At 42.4% G+C, this 17,642-nt stretch overlaps 1 protein-coding gene across 8 annotated transcripts in view; it reads right to left on the bottom strand.

Annotated features, from left to right (window-relative positions):
- Positions 1–1,087: 1,087 nt before the first annotated feature.
- MCF2 (MCF.2 cell line derived transforming sequence) overlaps positions 1,088–17,642 on the bottom strand; it is a 39,036-nt gene continuing 22,481 nt past the window's right edge. For 3 of the 8 annotated variants that reach the window (XM_087941181.1, XM_087941183.1, XM_087941187.1), the window contains 15 exons: positions 17,353–17,441; positions 16,588–16,654; positions 14,824–14,939; positions 14,659–14,728; positions 14,373–14,465; positions 13,514–13,606; positions 13,198–13,323; positions 11,398–11,619; positions 9,280–9,372; positions 8,718–8,796; positions 8,344–8,407; positions 7,290–7,396; positions 6,356–6,468; positions 5,937–6,049; positions 5,425–5,799 (listed from right to left, as the gene is read on the bottom strand). In XM_087941181.1, the coding sequence (XP_087797307.1) occupies positions 5,571–5,799; positions 5,937–6,049; positions 6,356–6,468; positions 7,290–7,396; positions 8,344–8,407; positions 8,718–8,796; positions 9,280–9,372; positions 11,398–11,619; positions 13,198–13,323; positions 13,514–13,606; positions 14,373–14,465; positions 14,659–14,728; positions 14,824–14,939; positions 16,588–16,654; positions 17,353–17,441 (1,674 nt within the window). In that variant the 3' untranslated portion in view covers positions 5,425–5,570. Of the gene's footprint in view, positions 2,988–5,424; positions 5,800–5,936; positions 6,050–6,355; positions 6,469–7,289; positions 7,397–8,343; positions 8,502–8,717; positions 8,797–9,279; positions 9,373–11,397; positions 11,620–13,197; positions 13,324–13,513; positions 13,607–14,372; positions 14,466–14,658; positions 14,729–14,823; positions 14,940–16,587; positions 16,655–17,352; positions 17,442–17,642 lie in introns of those variants that run through there. The other 5 variants (XM_087941182.1, XM_087941184.1, XM_087941185.1 and 2 more) reach the window with 3 other exon arrangements.

Below are 17,642 nucleotides of genomic sequence, written 5' to 3'. Positions count from 1 at the left end.
CGACGTTTCTGCCATGCAAAATTCTAACTGGAGAGCATGAGTGATGACTCTGGGCTATGAATGCGTCCCATTGGAGAATGTGAATTACAATACACCCAGGGGGTGGGCGGGGGGAAATACCAGGATCAAGGGTGACAATGAATGATGTGTCTCAGAGTCGGCTACACCCAGGCAATGCCAGACCTTTTAACTCCCAATAAATCCTTTTTGGAAGTTTTGGAAGTTTGGCTCGAGACTCATGATTTAATTGGGGTTAAGTGCCAGAATCCTGACACCGTAATTGCTTCCCAGAGATAGATTGAGGGAATTAAAATCATAGAACAATTGTATAAAAGAATTGAAAAGGATCTATTAGTCTGGCCCTTTGCTCAGTGCTGGAATCCTGTCTACCAGAAAGAGTAAAAAAAAAAAAATGTAAGGGAAATACTAGTCGTAAGAGCAAAGAAAATTCGTGGCATATCAACCCAGTGGATTAATTTTGGTTATCCAGGGCTTCCCACCGCAATGAACTTACCCTCATTTTAAAAATGGAGTACCGTGATTTCACTGGTGTTTCAAACACAGAGGGAAAGGAATAAAAATGGCTTGTCTGGGAATTCTTGCAAGGAATCCCAGCAGCAACAACAGCGTGATCTTCAGTAACTGGGAAAGAGTGTAGAAATGGAGATTAAGAAAAGAAAAGTACGGCAACATTTTCAGAAGGTGAAGTACCCAGTGCGTACTTCATTTGGATCGCTAACTTTGAAGAAGTTCTAGCTGTCTCTCTTTCTCTCTATCTATGCTTTGAAGTTACGTTGGGCTACAATTCCCAACGTGTATTCCACCCAACGTGGATTTTCCTAAGTTCCCTACCTTAAAAAAAAAAAAAAGAGAGTTTCACAAGGTTGATAACAGAGCTAAATACAGCATTGAAAAGCACATGGCAAAATTAACAGGCATGTGCATTTACAACACCAGATTAACTCACAGTGCAAATGCTTTGTGATGAACCGCAATAAAACCAGCAAATGAATTGCAACATGAAAAGAAAGGCGCATCTTTCTTCTGAATCCAGGAAGCAGACACAAAACTCTCGGCACCAAACAAAAAGTCTTCAGGTCTATTTCTTTATTTAACAAGGTTCATAATTCTTTTTTTTTTTTTAAATATAGAGTCAGCTCATTCTTACAATGGCATTTACAGAATCCGTTAAATAATTGGGACAGGGAAGGCATATATTCCACAGCTCAGGGTCGCGTTGACATTTTAACACCAGCCTCTTTTTAAGAGGCCCTTGAAGGTTTGTGCAAAGTTTTTGGAGTTTAGAAGTGCGATCCTACACGCAGTAGATCTCTGAGCGCAGCCTAAAACATTAGATTCAGACTTGCTACGTAGGTGAACTGAAGCATGTACAGCTTAGAACCTGGTAGACAAAAGTTAAAAAGACCAAACTGTGCTGTACACATGAGGATGAACACTTTTAAAAATGACGTTTGTTTGGGTTCCCCAGGCCATCCCACTTTAATAAATGTATCCTCATTTTAAAAGTGTAGTACCACGATTTCAATGGTGTTTCACGTACAAGGGGAAGAGTGTGAACATGGCTTGTTGTAGCAGCAACAGTGTGATCTTCAGCAGACTAGGAACGTACGTATAAATGGAGATTAAGAGAAGTACAGCAACATTTTCAGAGGTCCAGGTGAATCTGGACTTTTGAAACAAAATAATCTACCTCTGTCCCAAAACTGGATGTGACACATCAAAGAAAACAGATCAATGACAACTTACATTGACAGTAAAATTATTATTATTTTTTGCCTTTACGCACACCATTCACTGCCCTGAGTGGTTATGAGTAGCCTGTCACAATAGTTACCCTGTGATTAGAAATGCTTTGGGAGGTTAAATTTGTAACCGTTTGTCTGTAGACACCGAATTACCTGAGCCTACAAAGAAAAATGTAAAAATCCTGAAGGTGCACCCAAAAATAAATGATGGAAAGTCCCTCTTTTAAAAAGCCTTCAATTCTTCCCTAAGTACAAGTGGGCTCTTAAAGAGCCAAAGCTTATAGTCTTACTACCAACAAGGACATTTGTAATACATATAGTGCAAATGGGATCCTGGGTTTAGTTATGGCACATATGTTTCCCCCAACCCCTTAAAAATCCCCGTGCAAACTTTGCTAGACCCTTGGCCACAGAATCCACAGTGAAATGTCTACAATATGGAACTGCCAAATGACCAAGTCTTGAGACACAACCCATGGATGCCAAGTTCTTTAGACTCTCGATAGCAAAAAACAGAAGGGCATTTTACTGACTTCCAAGTTCCTGCAAAACCTACCCAAGTTGGCTTCCTTGAGACCCCACAAGATCTTAGTCAAGACCAGCCAATCCCAGCAAAGGGTGGTTGGAAAAAAAAACAGAACCTCATCCTTCAACCTGCCCCAAAGCCACGGAACCGTCAAATAAATGCCGTCTCAAAGGAATGCTGTAGAGGGGAAGATGAGGTCTCATCCTTGGGTCAAAAACAATGGAGGTTCCCCAGAAGTAAGGGGAGGAAGGAAAATGAAAAAGAAGAGGAAAGAATGGCTGCCAGTCATGGCCCCGCTTGGTGAGGATGTGATGTTTTGATGATAGAAAAAGTAACACTTCTTTCAAGTTGAGGTCAACTTGTGATGCTTACAGGGATACGTCCATAGAGTTTCCTCAACCACATTGCCATCGTCTTCTTCTGGAAGGTTTTCCAACTTCCCCTCTAGCCTAGCCCCTTGATGTTCTCCCATCCAAGGATTAACCAGGCTCGATCCTGCTTAGCTTCTGAGCCCAGACCAGAACAGCCAAGGGCTGTCCCTTAATTAGGATGATAGATGACCGAATAAGTTCTAATTGGCCACTCTGTCCCTTGTTACCATTCCAGGGTCTCCAATGGAGAATTCACAAAGGGCTGGGCCTTAATTCATTAAATTCAGGGGGAGCTTAACTTCCTCAGCCTATCCTGGGCAGCGTCTAAAAAGCAACGGAGAGCAACATTAAACATCAGAAGGCACGGATCCTAGAACGCATGGCTTCTCCTGAAATTCCTAGCTAAGGGATGAATGAATCATAAACACAAGTGTGGTTGTTTAAAGCTACCTTAGCAGACAACAAGACAGGATCTAAATTAAGGCTATTTGCACACAAGCTCCTAACAGAAAAATCTTTAAAGTGCATAGGAAGTGCAACTGAACGCTTGGCAAGGCTACAGATAAATTTTTGGAACAATGACACCCTCCCTCTTCACTCCCCCTCCCCCAATTCCCCATCCCACCCCACCACCCACACAAAAAGCCTGCAAAAAGTTGAAACTCAGGTCTCTCCTCCATCCCAACTCTAGTGTAAATGAAAAAAAGCTGGATTTCTACTGGTGCAGGCTTTCATGGTCAGTGTCAATCAAACCGTGATTAGCTTCTGGGCTAATTAGCCATGGTCTGATGATGTGGTATCCTGACATTTTGCCAGTGACTATGGCTGGCAATTTCAGAGACAAAGCAATGTGTTCTCTAAGACATTTCTTAGCAGCTCATGGGCCAGCAAGCATTAAATGACTTGAGCTCTTGTAATTGTAAGGAGTTAATCTCTAATTGGACTTTGTCAGTTCTGAAAAGTCAGTTTCTGACTTTTCTTTTGGGAGAAATTCAGTCCTCCAGGTTATGCTTGTTCCAAAGGTGCTTTTTCAAGGGACAACTGGATTTCCTGGGGTTTTTTTTTCTTGAAGATGTTTGCTTCTCACCCAAGAAACTTCTCCAGTTCTGGATGAGAAGCGAAACGTCTTCAAACAAACAAACCCAGAAAGTCCAGTTGCCTTTGGAAAAAGCACCTTTGAGACATTTCTGATGGGTTCTTCATCCAGGTGGATTCATCATTGGTCTCCTTTGGAGATGTTTCAAAGGAGGTAATTTTGGATTGGCAGTCTTTGGATGATACTAAGGAAGTTATCAGAAGACCAGATTAGACCATGGCTTATTAACCTTCTTATCCTGAACCCTGAGGAGAAAAGTCATGCCATCAACCATTCTCAAAGGAAGTTTCCTCCCACTGATGCTTCCTTAGAGGTCTTCCATTTGAGGTGCTCCGTATCAAGAATGGACAAGGTGAACCCCAAGTCTTGCATAATCTACTTCCCATCAGTAGTTTAATCAAACATTTTTGGTGGGGCAACAGAAGATGGTCTGGCAAGATTTGGCAAAACCAGGTGCTTTTTAGGACACTGTCTCTCAGCGTTGGCAACTTTAAGATGTGTAAACATCAAAAATCCCCTAGTTAGGAGAATTATAAAAGGAGTATCTTATTGGTGAGATTTGTTGTTTGTTTTTCCAGAAGCAAAGGGGAAAATGTTTTTCCATATCAATGAAGAAGGAAAATAAACCAGGAATATAACAATCTTACAATACCTAACATGGAAGCAAATAAATGGTTTTGTACACCATTGAGAGTTGTAAATGATTGGGACACTGTGAAAAACTGAATACATGAAAGAAATGCTCTTAAAGGTATAGAAATGATTTAAAATATTTTGAGTAATGAATGATGGATGTCACTGGAGTTATCCCACAGAGTAATAGAGTTAGTCTCTTTCCGTAACATCCAAGATTTGGTTTCTATCATCCATGATTCTTATGATTAAATTTATTTTTCTCTTGTCAAACCTGATACCCCCTTTAGGGATGTTTACGGCCATGACAACAATGGAGATGATAAAATACAATATACTCCCCTCTTTTTATTTTTAATTTAAAAAATGCAGGTTCAGCTTCTTGCCACAGGATCTTAGCAAACCATCTTCATTCCCAGTCTGAACAAGCAAGCATGCTTCTAACCCTCATAACTTACAGACCAAAACATAATTCATGCATCCAGATTTGGCAAAAGGTAGCAATTCTCATAGGCACATCCGCTATACCCAACGGCAAGTCATAGATATGGCTTGTTTGGGCTGGACATTATGTCCTCTCATTCAAGTAGGTTTCTTTTTCAAGTCTTGATCAGTTCAGCTGTTGTCCTCCAAATAAAATCATAAGAGAAGGAGGAGGACAAGGAAGAAAGAGTAGGGAGAGTGGAGGGTATGTAAGTGTTTAATACTATTGCTAAATGCTAATTTCTTGAAGTATATTAAGAGGGAGATGAAGAAGGAGAAGGAAGGAAGGGAGATGAGAAGAATGGATGGGAGGCAAGAAGAAGAAGGATAGGAGATGAGAAGGATAGAAGGGAGAAGGATGAAAGGGAGATGAGAAGGAAAGAAGGGAAATGAGAAAGATGAAAGGGAGATGAGAAGAACTGACGGGAGACAAGAAGAGAAAGAGAAGGATGGAAGGGAGATGAGAAGGAGAAAAGTTGAAAGGAGACAAGAAAGAAAGTGAAGGATGGATGAAAGGGAGATGAGGAGGAGAAGAATTGAAGGGAGACAAGAAGGAGAAGGAAAAGAATGGAAGGGAGAGAAAGAGGAGGAAGAGGAAGAGGAAGAGCAAAGAGGAGAAAAGTGAAGAAAGAGTGCCTATTGCTAAATATAACTTCCTGAAACATATTAGATTATTAATCTCTCCACATCCTCTGCTATATTTGAGCAAAAGTCAGGTTTCTTCTAAGCAAGCAAGCAAAGCAGTGCCCAGGCCTCCAAACTCCTGCACATGCTAATGCCAAAACAGTCCAGGTGAGCAAGTCACTTGTCCTCACAGGAATACCTGTGACTCCGGTGCTCCGAAACCTACAGTCCCCAAGGATTATCTGCAGGCTGTTGGTGGGCACCCAGCCTTCTTTACTTCGGTTGAGGTTTTTGACCAACCTTTCAGATAAAGGGAGGGAGGAGATGGTGAAGATGAAACAAGCCAGAAAAAGCTCTTTGTAAAGCTGTAGAACGCTCTCACCCTTCTTCTTGCCTACTTTTTGGTAGACCAGAATTTCGACCTCTGGAGCACCTACCACTGACCCTTTCCATCTTCATGCAAGAGCTGAATGACATCCCCATTCTTCACCAGAAGTTCATCTGAGCCTCTCTTCTTGCAATCTGCTAAGGCTTTATATTTTCCTGGAGACTAAAGCACGAACAATGAATATGTGATTTAGACCAGAAATATAACCCTCCACCTTAAAATGTAACTTCAAAATTGGCTCTCCGGAGTGATCCAAAACCAGTCCAACCATGGTACAGAAGGCCCCATCGTCCCTGTGACCTTCAGAACAACACTTTTCCAAGTTGGATCATTCCATGTTAACATTCCATGTTAAACATCCCATGTTTTGCCTAGCTCTGGTTTAGGATAACCTTCCTCAACCTATTGCTTTGAAGTTACGTTGGCCTACAATTCCCAATGTGTATCCCACCCAACGTGCCCACTAACCAGTTGATTGCCATCTTCTTCTTCAGTGTCAGAGCAGGTTGAGAAGTAATGGTGACTGGACCACTCTTCAAGACCTTCACAGATTTCTAATGAATGGGACATGCCTGTCCAAGCTGCATGAGAAGAGAAGAAATAATCCTTGTTTTAAGATGTCAAGCTACGGAAAGGGTCATCTCTTTCCATGACTTTACTCCTAGGATCCACTTTAGGATCTCCAGCTTTAAGTATTATCAGCCCAAAGAAATATGGTTGGAGGAGGGATGGTTTTGTGGTGCCACCTCAATTTTAGAATTTCTTTCCAGAAAAGGGAAACAAGCTCCACCTCTGAATCCTTAACACATGGCCCATTTCTTCCTTCCCTTTGGTTGCAACCTCCGTATTGTACTTTTCTCCCTTTTTCCTTATTGTTCGCCTCTACATGTGATAAAAGGATTAGGAAAACACAGGTTCCAATTTAGATCCATGGGAAGACAGGAAGGTCACTGGAAAGATTCTTAGATGTTTATTATCTGTTTTCTCTGCTCACTAAAGCTTGCTTTTATAGAACGCTACAAAAGTGTTCTCCTTGGTCTTTGACAATCTCTGCAACCAGAAGTTGCCCTAGAAAAAAAGAGTCTCCAAACTTGGCAACTTGAAGACTTCTAGACTTCAACTTCCCAAAATTCCCCAGGCAGCATGGCCGTCTGAGGAATTCTGGGAAGTTGAAGTCCACAAGTATTAAAGTTGTTAAGTTTGAAGACTTCTGTCCTAGACGTCTCGTTGCTCCTTGAGCTTCACAAGTCCTCCAAAAAATGCTACACCCCACCCCAAAATGTGCATTGTACCTCCTGTTGTTGACATCCTCCTCAAACCACAGTACCACCAAATTCCCGAAGATGATCAGTCCCCCACAAAAAAAGAAGGGAAAAAAAGAAGAATCTACAGAGATACATACGTTTGCTAGGTTTGCTCTGGGAAGAGGCAGCTAAGTTCTCCACCACTACGGGGCTGGTACGTTCAGAATCATTCTCCTCTGAGCTTAGAGAAGCTCTGGGCTTTTTCCTGGAAGCACACAAAGTCCATTCAGGAGTGATGTGGTGGCCTAGAGGTGGAACTCTCACCTCACATTCAGGAGGCTGTGAGTTCGATTCTAGGTAGAGCCTGATATTTCTCTCCCTGGGCACAATGAGAATATATCTACTGAACAAAACTCCGCACTGGTGACAGGAAGGACATCTGGCCAGTAAACACTCAGATCCATTCAGTTGCCCCGACTCCACCCCACAAGGGATTATGGGGTCATTAAACGACGAACAACAACACAAAAGTCCATTCAGGAGATCAGAAGGAACAAGGTTAAAACCTTGGTTTGGCTTCTTTTACAGAGCAGACTTAATTAATGTTTCCTGGGTCAAAATGGATCACAATTAGCTCTGGGTTGCAGGTTTTTCTCAGATTTTGAGATCCAGGATTCCGTTTGAAAAATGGATGAATTTTTTTTAAAAAAATTGAGAGGCAAAATGTGCCCATTATGAAATTTTCCAGGCAAAAATGCATATATATTGAAATTTCTTTCTGGAAGGGCAGTGCAGGAAGGCGAAACCATCCTTTAATCTCAAATATTCACTGAATGGAAGTGTATTTCCTTCTGAGCAATTTGGGGCATTTGCATAAGGACTTCATTATGCAAATGGAACAAACGATGCCATTTGCATCATTTATGGAAGGAAGTTGCCCTGCTAGTCTGTCATTTAGATAATCGTGTCCTTAGGCCAATAATAGTAATTAGCATGGAATATTGGTTTGTTCCACGCTGTGTCCATTAAACTGAAGCCTGATAAAATTTTCATTGTACTGGAATTGTTGGCATATGTAAATAATGACTTTACAGGTTGGGAATTTTTTTTTCCAAAAGTCAGAATGATATAGAAATTCAACGTTAGTGATTTATGAAAAAACATATAAATTATCTGAAAATTGCTTGGGTGTTTTCTTTTTCCATGACTTACCCATCACTCAGTGGAGGAGAAAGTTGAATTGTATCAGTACACAAAGGTGACATTTGCTTCTCATCTGTGAACACGATTCAACATTGTGTTAGTTCCATATCTTTTGTTTACCAAATGTTCTCATGGTTAGAAATGGGGAAATTTATCAGTATCCAGATCTGGGAAGACAATTCAGGATTAGATCTTTTGGTTTGGTCCAGAAAATAAAAAAAAAAAAACTTTACAAAAGGCCCCCACCATTAAGGATATCTTCTTGATGGATTAAATTTTTAGCTTTCCAAAAATGGACACGCATTTCCCAGTTCAGACTCTAGAGCTAAAATCATCCAGGTTTTGTACATGTCTTGAGGACTTTCTAAACTAGGATAGCTTACCTTTGATAAGCTGTTGCTGCTTGAACAAAATCTTTCGGATTTCATTTAGCCAGGTCATCTTCAGGTCAAAAGTTTGTGCCTAACAGAAGATGGTAAGATTTTAAAATCAAAATTCCTCTTTAGAATCTGGTAGAAACATTCAAAGGACCTGAATTTATTTTCCTCTCGGGGGTAGTGTGTATCGATAGAAGAGAATATTTATGGCTCAGGGTTGAAGGGAGGGGTCCTTGGTGCTCTCTGAACTTGACTGTTTTCTTGAAGACGTTACCAGGTAAGTAACATCATCAGTGTTGGATGTGGGCATCACTCAGCCAAGTCAAAATCACACCAATGAAATGGTCACGATTATGCAAATGGTGACAAAAGCTCATTCAACTTTATAGAACTTAATTAGCAAAGTTTCATATCGTGCCGGCTTTATTTGAGGGCTGTTCATCCTATGGAAGGGCCAAGAACTTGCTGGTTCCCCTCCAAGAGGTGAAATTTGGGTTTCGTTTTCAGAAACTTGTCCCTCAATTCTTGCTCCTCAATGTGAACATTCCAGATGTTCCAGGAAGGTTACCTGCACAACGTAGACTTCTTCTCGGCCGCTGTACCAGATCTCAAACTTGCGAGGGTCTCCTTTCACGTTTTCTGTGATTCCAACAGCATTCATCTAAAAGAAAGAAGAAATTCACACGCAGAACTTGAATGAACAACTTTAGCTGGTCATCACCATCCGGTGTGACCTTTCCAAATGACTACTGACTCTCCCTTTCAAGTCTTCCTTACAGTAGCAACTTCTTCTTCTTCTTCCCCTTTCTTCTTTCTAAGCAAGGCAAAACTGGGAAGATTGAAAAGTCGCCCTGACTGGCCTAGTTATTCCAAATTGCAGGCTGCCAGTGAGGCTGAGTCATTGGCCAAGGGCAGAAGACGGCTGATGAGTCATGTCATGCAAACATGGCCCTCCAGCCCGCATTTCAGAGCTGCTTCATTGCACCCCAACCCTCGAATGTCGATTCAGATAAACAAGGCTCCCTGTAAATATGAATGGCAATGTTCAGAGCTTCTCTCATGCTTCCGAATGACATCTTGTACCGCCTGCATGCACAAAACAACATGGGCAGGAGGCATTAAATAAATGGGACCATCTGGGAGACCGTCTACTGTCTCTTTCTCCTCTGCTTTGGACATTGCTTTCAGCCACTGTGAGAGACGATCTCAGGACAGCCTTGGCCAATTGCAATGTTGTCTCTGCAAATGAGCTTTCCAGGCATGGCTGGATAAACAAATCAGATCCTCAGCTGGATGAGCAACTGACAGAGCTATGGACTCCGTGTCCAGATGCAAAAAAACAGCCAGGCGGGATAAAAAATGCCAATTCTATCCCTTTTCCAAGAAAGAACTTTCAGGTTTTCATTGGCAGATCAAGCAGGAAAAACAAGGACCGTGTGATTCATTCAATAATGGCATCGAGTTGTGGTTGAAGATCGTAAAATCACATGGGTGTCACTTAACAACATCCTCCTTGGCAATAGAAAATCTGGTCCCAATTCTGTAAGTTGAAGGACTCCCTGTAGGAGGTACACTTAGCAAGCCAGCCCTGAGAAAAGTGGGCAAGATTCTAGTCCTCAGGACTGCAGAAAGAGGACAGGGGAAAGCCGAGAACATTCTGCATGGGAGAAGCACTTTCATCTGGTTCACAACAGTTCTCCAGGAGGGTTTATGACAATGCATTGCAGCCAACTTGCCATGGGCAACTGACCATGGGACAACGCACTGCAGGACAACAGTTACAAAGAAATGGAATAGACTCCTTAAAGGATGCAACAAGGAGGACAGAATGAAATGTGTATGACAATAGAAATACATTTTTAATTTATTTTAAATAATGACATTGAATTGTTACAATTGTCCTGCAGCGCATTGTCCCATGGTGAGTTGGCTTTGATGAATTTCCCCATTCCCCTCCTGTGGGACATCTTCCATGTCCAGTTTGTTGTAGAATGGAGTTCTCCATTGTTATGGAACACAGTGTGATTTACACGAGCCCTGGTGGTGCAGTGCTTAGAGTGTGGTCCTGCAGGGGACTTCTGCTGACTGCCGGCTGCCTGCAATTTGGCAGTTTCGAATCTCACCAGGCTCAAGGTTGACTCAGCTTTCCATCCTTCCGAGGTCGGTCAAATGAGGACCCAAATTGTTGCGGGGCAAGAGGCTGATTCTTGTAAACTGCTTAGAGGGGGCTGGAAAGCCCTGGGAAGTGGTATATAAGTGCGATTGCTATCGCTACATGTCTTTTTAAAATCTTTTGTATAATGTTTTTTCCTTATTTTCCTCCAAATTGTTAAAAGTGCATCTCTAATTAAATGTCTATGGAAATATTTTTGATTGGTTTTCCCTACGTCCCATAGAAAGGCGTGCCACCCCCTTTGTAAATCGTGGCCTTCTAAAAATAGTATTCTTTTATTAGTTAAATTCACCCAATCCTTCAACCAAACTAACGAGGTGGCCGTATGGTATAACTCCCAGTTTGGAAATGCTAACCCACCCCTGCTCTTCATATCCTGCATTGCTTTTACATTTATTCTGGGTTTTAAAATCTAAAAACTCCACTCTGGAGTTGATGTTGCCTATCCTACCGCTGAAAATTCAAACAGGATGCCGGAAGCCACCCGTATCAGAGCTTTCGGCGTTTCCTTACTTTCAAAAAGTGCTTGAAGCTGTAGGACGACCTCTTGTCATAGCTGTCACAGGGCTCTTCTCTTTTCTTGCAGAAGACCAGGGCTTTCTCGTAGAGGAACAGGTGCCTTTGCATGGGCTTGAAGCGAGCCAGGTCCTTCATCTTTGTTGGGCCCTTCCGGTGGCCCACCCACACGCTGAAGGACCCCTGCATCAAGACTTTGCCAAGCTCACCAAGGTCTCCCTGGAAGAAAGGAGAAAGGTTTCCACCTGGCCCTTGCTTTCCAAGGCTGGGCTTCCTTCTGAGATGCCTCGTTTGCAGAAAACAGACCCCGAGCACAAGGCATTAAGAAGATAAAGGAACGGTTGCAGAATATTCGTGGGGATTCTCAGTCATCCAGGTCATGGTTGTCCCAAATGGGCTTTTTTTTTTTTCAAGAAGCAATTGGACTTTGTTTTTTTTCTTTGAAGACATTTTGCTTCCCATCCAGGAAGCTTCTTCAGCTCTGACTGGATGGCGGGGAACGGAAGGATCGATACTCCTTGTAGACAGTTGTCATTTGTGTTTTTCAGCACATTGTTGAGGCCGCTTGGAGGTTTATTTGTGTCCTCAGAGTCACCTGAGTAGTGCAAATGGGTGTAGAGCCTTCTTGGAGCTGCTGAAAGGACTATGTTGTAGACTGGAGATAGAGGATGCTGTATTCCTCCCCCTCTGTTGAGAAAGGCCTGTTCGAATTGGACCTAGATGGCCTACTTCACACAGAAAAACCACCAAGTGGCCTCAACAACTCTTAAAAGGATGCAAATGACCAAGCTGTCTGCAAGGAGTATAAATCCTTCCATTCTCCACCATCCACTCAGAGCTGAAGAAGCTCCTGGGATGAGAAGTGAAATGTCTTCAAAGAAAAAAAACAAACAGAAAGTCCCATTGCCTCTTGAAAAAATACCTTTGGAACAGTTGCATAAAGCAATTCAATTCTTCTTGTATTAGAAGTCTCTGTTGTTTCTTTCATTGTTTGTTTGGCACTTTTGATGTTTATCTTTTCTGCTCTCTCTCTCTCTCTGTTTTCTTTATTCTGTATTAATTTGGGTTAGCTGTTATGTTCTCTTTAAAACTTTTAAATATGTATTTATATACTTCTGGGTGCTTTGTCATTGGAGGCTTTCAAGAAGACACTGGACAGCCATTTGTCCAGAGTGGTATAGGGTCTCCTGCTTGAGTTGGGAGTTGGACTAGAAGACCTCCAAGGACCCTTTCAACTCTATGATTCTATGTTTTGTGTTCTATGCTTTATATTCTCTCTCTCCTTCTGTATGTGTGTGGAGAGAGAGAGAGAGAGAGACAGACAGACAGACAAATATAGACAGACAGATATGGATGGATGGATGATAGTGGATAGTGAATGAGAGAGAGAGGAGAGAGAGAGATGATAGATAGGAGAGAGAGAAAAAGAGCGAGAGATGATAGATAGGAGAGAGAGAAAAAAGGGAGAGATGATAGAGAGAGAGAGAAAGAGAGGGAGAGATGATAGATAGAAAAGAGAGAGAAAGAGAGAGGGAGGGATGATAGATAGGAGAGATAGATAGATAGATAGATAGATAGATAGATAGAGAGAGAGAGAGAGAGAGAGAGATGATAGTTGGAGAGATAGGTAAATAGACAGATAGCTATACAGAGATATATGATGTAAAATTCACTGAATTTTCTTTCTACTTCTATTTCCTTTTGTGCTGCATCTCCTTAAATTTATTGAGTCGGAAGACTGAAGCTATCTGGAGATCCCCCTCCTATTGAATTGATCTACCATGGAGAACATCTCACATCGTAGCCAGTGATGGAAATCTGATGCATGGAGTCGTTGACGGACTTGACCAAATCCAGCATGGCAACTAAAGCTTCTTGCAATTCCTGCACACCTTCGCAGCTCGTGCTATACTTCAGCAGCTCCTGCAAATAAAAAATAAAAAAAAACAAGAACAAAAATAGAGTTGGTTAATTTTTTTCCCCCAAAGACATAATTCTGAAAAATATTCCCCCTAGCTGTTCCTCAAGGGAATTTCTAGTAGATTCCAGAATCCTCCAGTTCAACGTGGATCCAGGGCCCCTTTGACAGATCTCAGCCAAGAGGTCCCCGTACCTTGAGAAGCAGCTGGTACTTGGTTAGCCTCTGTACTGGTTTGAGCAAATACGAATCCAGACTGAGCTTGTGTTCTAGCTTCTTCTGGCACTCCTGCAGAAGAAACGCTACTTATTTTCCATTTGGAACACGGACATCCATTTCTTTGAATTTGGATATCCACCAAATGGGTGGAGGCAGATCCCCAAATTTCTCAATTAGTAGGGCTCTAATGCTTTGACTCCCCCATCCAGAAACATAGCCAGGGCAGGAACAACAACATATTTCCATTCCCCCCACACTCCCCAATATATATATTTGAAACATTCAACTTCTCAGTCCGCAGACTAGGGTTTTCAACCCTTCTCTGTCTCTGTCTGTCTGTCTGTCTGTCTGTCTCTCTCTCTCTGTCTCTCTCTCTCTGTGTCTCTATCTTTCGCTGTCTCTCTCTCTGTCTCTCTCTCTGTCTGTCTCTCTCTGTCTCTCTGTCTCTCTCTCTGTGTGTGTGTCTCTCTCTCTGTCTCTCTCTCTCTCTCTCTCTGTCTCTGACTCTCTCTGTCTCTGTCTCTGTCTCTCTCTCTCTCTCTCTCTCTGTGTGTCTCTCTCTCTCTGTCTCTCTCCCTCTCTGTCTCTGTCTCTGCCTCTCTCTCTCACACACACAACAAAGAAATGCCTTGCAACTTAATGGTTCAGGTGTGCATGCAAACTTTTGAAGAATTTGCCTTTCGTTTCTCAGAATGTCTCAGGGGAGCCCCTAAAATAAAAACCACGCCTCTCAAAACTCAGTTATAACTCCACCCACATTCTCAGCAGATGGAAAACCACGGAAAGCCTCAAAATGTATTCCATTTATTGTACTCGCTGTAGAAAGACACAATACCTGGAAAAAGAGACTCTCGGCGTGCTGCCTCCAGAGAGATTCTGACTGTGGTTTATTCTGACAGTACTTCTCGTACATCTGAAAATCCTCCCGCTACAGAAGGGAACAAAATATATATATATAAAGACAAAAATCAACATCTACGTTCAAAGACGGCAAGGGAGGTTTTAGAGTTAGCAAAAATGGAGAAATGTCAGTGGTGTCCCTGGACCTTTCTGAATCTAGTGGATTTCCAGCCTTGGCATAAGGGGACCCCACAATCTGCTTGAAAAAGGTGCTCACAAACCTTTTCCAAGAAGCAGCACCCAACTCTCTCTGGAGCTTCAAGGCAGCTCTCCAGATGATGGAGGAAGATGCTGCACAAAAGGGAAAAGAAGGAGGGTGAAGAGATCAACTTCCTGAAATGGTGGCGAAGGCAAAGGGGAAACATGAAGAGCGTGTGCCAGCTTACTTGTTGTGGAAGTCATAGATCTCAGGCATGTTTCCAAAGAGGACATCTTTGCAGCTTCTCAAAAGGGGAGGTAAGAGGAAGGCCATGGTAGGGTTGTCCATCTCAGCTCGGTACCCCTGCCAACAGCATCACCCAATTTAGCATTAGGCAACCTTACTATTGAGGACTCTGAGCCAAAAAGCAGTATTAGACACACAACCTTTTTCAGTGCTGGGATATCTGGCTTTGTGGCATTTAACAATCCTTTTTTTTTAATCCAAAAGTACTTTCCTAAGAACCCATGAACCATTCCAAGAGATCTAATTTCCCTTGGCTGTGTCAAATACACTGAGAGAAGTCCAAGTTGACAGCTGGCTTGCTCAAACACTGGCACATAATTCAGACCATTCCACTCCTGTGGCAAATATTTGTACTGCCTCTCTTTTGAACTGCAGCCAAGACTTCGCATCTCCCTAAAATTCCTGGTCTTTTGCTTGATAGTTTCCAGCACTTGGCAGTCAAGATCATCTTGACTTGGGTAAGCCAAAGTCAAGTCCTCTTTGGAAAACTAGATTAAATAAAGGGGAATATTTGTAGCTCAGGATTGAAATGAGAGGTCCTCGGCGCTCTCTGAGCTTGGTGGTTTTCTTGCAGATGTTTCATTATCCAAACTAAGTAACCTCATCAGGGCTGATGTTATCTAGTTTGGGTAATGAAAGCAAGCTCAGAGAGTAGCAAGGACCCTTCAGTAATTAAATTCAAGGAGAATATAATGTTCAGCTGCTTGGAGAGATCTTCAGGATTATTTTGATTTGCTAAGAGAGGAAAGGGATGCGGTGGCTCAGTGGCTAAGACGCTGAGCTTGTTGATCAGAAAGGTCGGCAGTTCGGCGGTTCGAATCCCGAGTGCCGCATAACGCAGTGAGCTCCCGTTACTAGTCTCAGCTTCATGCCAACCTAGAAGCTCGAAAGCATGTAAAAATGCAAGTAGAAAAATAGGGACCACTTTGATAGTGGAAGGAAACAGCGTTCTGTGTGCCTTCGGCATTTAGTCATGCCGGCCACATGACCACGGAGACATCTTCAGACAGCACTGTCTCTTCAGCCTTGAAACAGAGATGAGCACCGCCCTCTAGAGCTAGAAACAACTAGCACATATGTGCAAGGGGAATCTTTACCTTTACTTTAAAAGATGAAGTCTTGCTAGCTAGACTGTGAGGCCACGCCAGCCAGCTTGTTCTTCAGCTATCTTGTTCTGTGAAAGCCCAACCTTCTCAAATCCATACATTGAACCAGAGGTTCTGGTTTCTTCTTCTATCAACCTTGACTGTCCAACAATTAAACATCTACTGTCAACTAAATGTTTGCCCACTGCAAATGCAACCTTTCAACCAATGGATGAAGATGGGGATGCCATCAAATTTGATACTTGAAATCTGTTCCCAAAGTGATCTAAGATGAAAAAAAAGAATGATATGGTGGCCAAATGTCTATGAAGATTCTCAGTCATCCAGGGCATGGTTGTCCCAAAGGTGGTTTTTCAAAAGACAACTGGACTTTGTTTTTCCTTGAAGATGTTTCGCTTCTCATCCAAGAAGCTTCTTCAGTTGAAGTTATTCAAGTTCTTCAGTTCAGTTTTTCAACTGAAGAAGCTTCTTGGATGATGGGCACAGAAGTAGGATAGGAACACTGGATACATTTAATGGAGCAGTACGATTGAGAAATTGCCCTAGAGTTGTGCGACCTTATGTGTGCAAAAAAAATAATCAGATAAATAAAGACTCACCATCAAAACTGTGAAAAGTTCCTCGACGTACACTCGTTCTGTTTGTATCAGTTCGTGTATGACATGGCTAGAATGAAATCAAACCAAAAAGCAGGAACAGATGACTGTACAACTATTTCACAAATCAACAACAAAACAAGAAGAGGGTTCCTTGGTGCTCTCTGGGCTTAGCTGTTTTCTTGCAGATGTTTCATGACCAAACTGGGTAACATCATCAATGCTAATCTAAGGAACTTATGATGTTACCTAGTTTGGGTCATGAAACTTCTGCAAGAAGACAACCAAGCTCAGAGAGCACTAAGGATCCCACAGTTATATCCTCCTCCTCCTCCTCCTCCTCCTCCTCCTCCTCCTCCTCCTCCTCCTCCTCCTCCTCCTCCTCCTCCTCCTCCTCCTCCTCCTCCTCCTCTTCCTCCTCCTCTCTTCCCACACAGAAGGCATTACCTACTCTGGGTAATGAAACATCTCCAACAAATCAACCAAGCTAGAGAGCACCGCAGATCTCTCGTTTCAACCCTGAGCTACAAATATTCTGTTTAATTGATAAAACAAGAAGAGCAACTGAATCCAGCTTTTGGTAGAAACCATAAAAGACTTCAACCTTCACGCTCATGGTCATCTTGGTGGATTTTTGTCTGGATCAAAGAATTTAAGTAGTAGGACCCAAGGCACGTGTTTAAAGTTTGCTTGTTTAAGGTTTGCTAACCTTTCCCTTCGGATCAAGCAAACTTGATGGATAGGAGATAAATAGAAAAGCCAACACACCTTTTCAACATGTCTAAACTGTCTTCACTTTCCGTGATGTAGTACTGCAAGGAATTTCTTTTCTCTTGGTAATTGTGGACGACTTCAATCTGGAGAGGACAGATAGAAAGAGAGACAATTAAGCAATAGCTCGTTTTTAAAGATTGCCTCTGCATTATGCCCTTCATGGATTAGAATCCTGCCCTTCAGCCAGTGTTCCTCAACCTTGACAATGTGTGGACTTCAACTCCCAGAATTCTCTAGCCAGCACAAAATATTGTAGCGGCTTCCACTGGCATTTCATTGGTTTT

Source organism: Pseudonaja textilis, chromosome 12, assembly GCF_049901715.1.
Source record: "Pseudonaja textilis isolate UNSWEBS1 chromosome 12, rPseTex1.2, whole genome shotgun sequence".
Lineage (NCBI taxonomy): Eukaryota > Metazoa > Chordata > Lepidosauria > Squamata > Elapidae > Pseudonaja > Pseudonaja textilis.
This window is presented reverse-complemented; position numbering and strand designations above follow the sequence as displayed.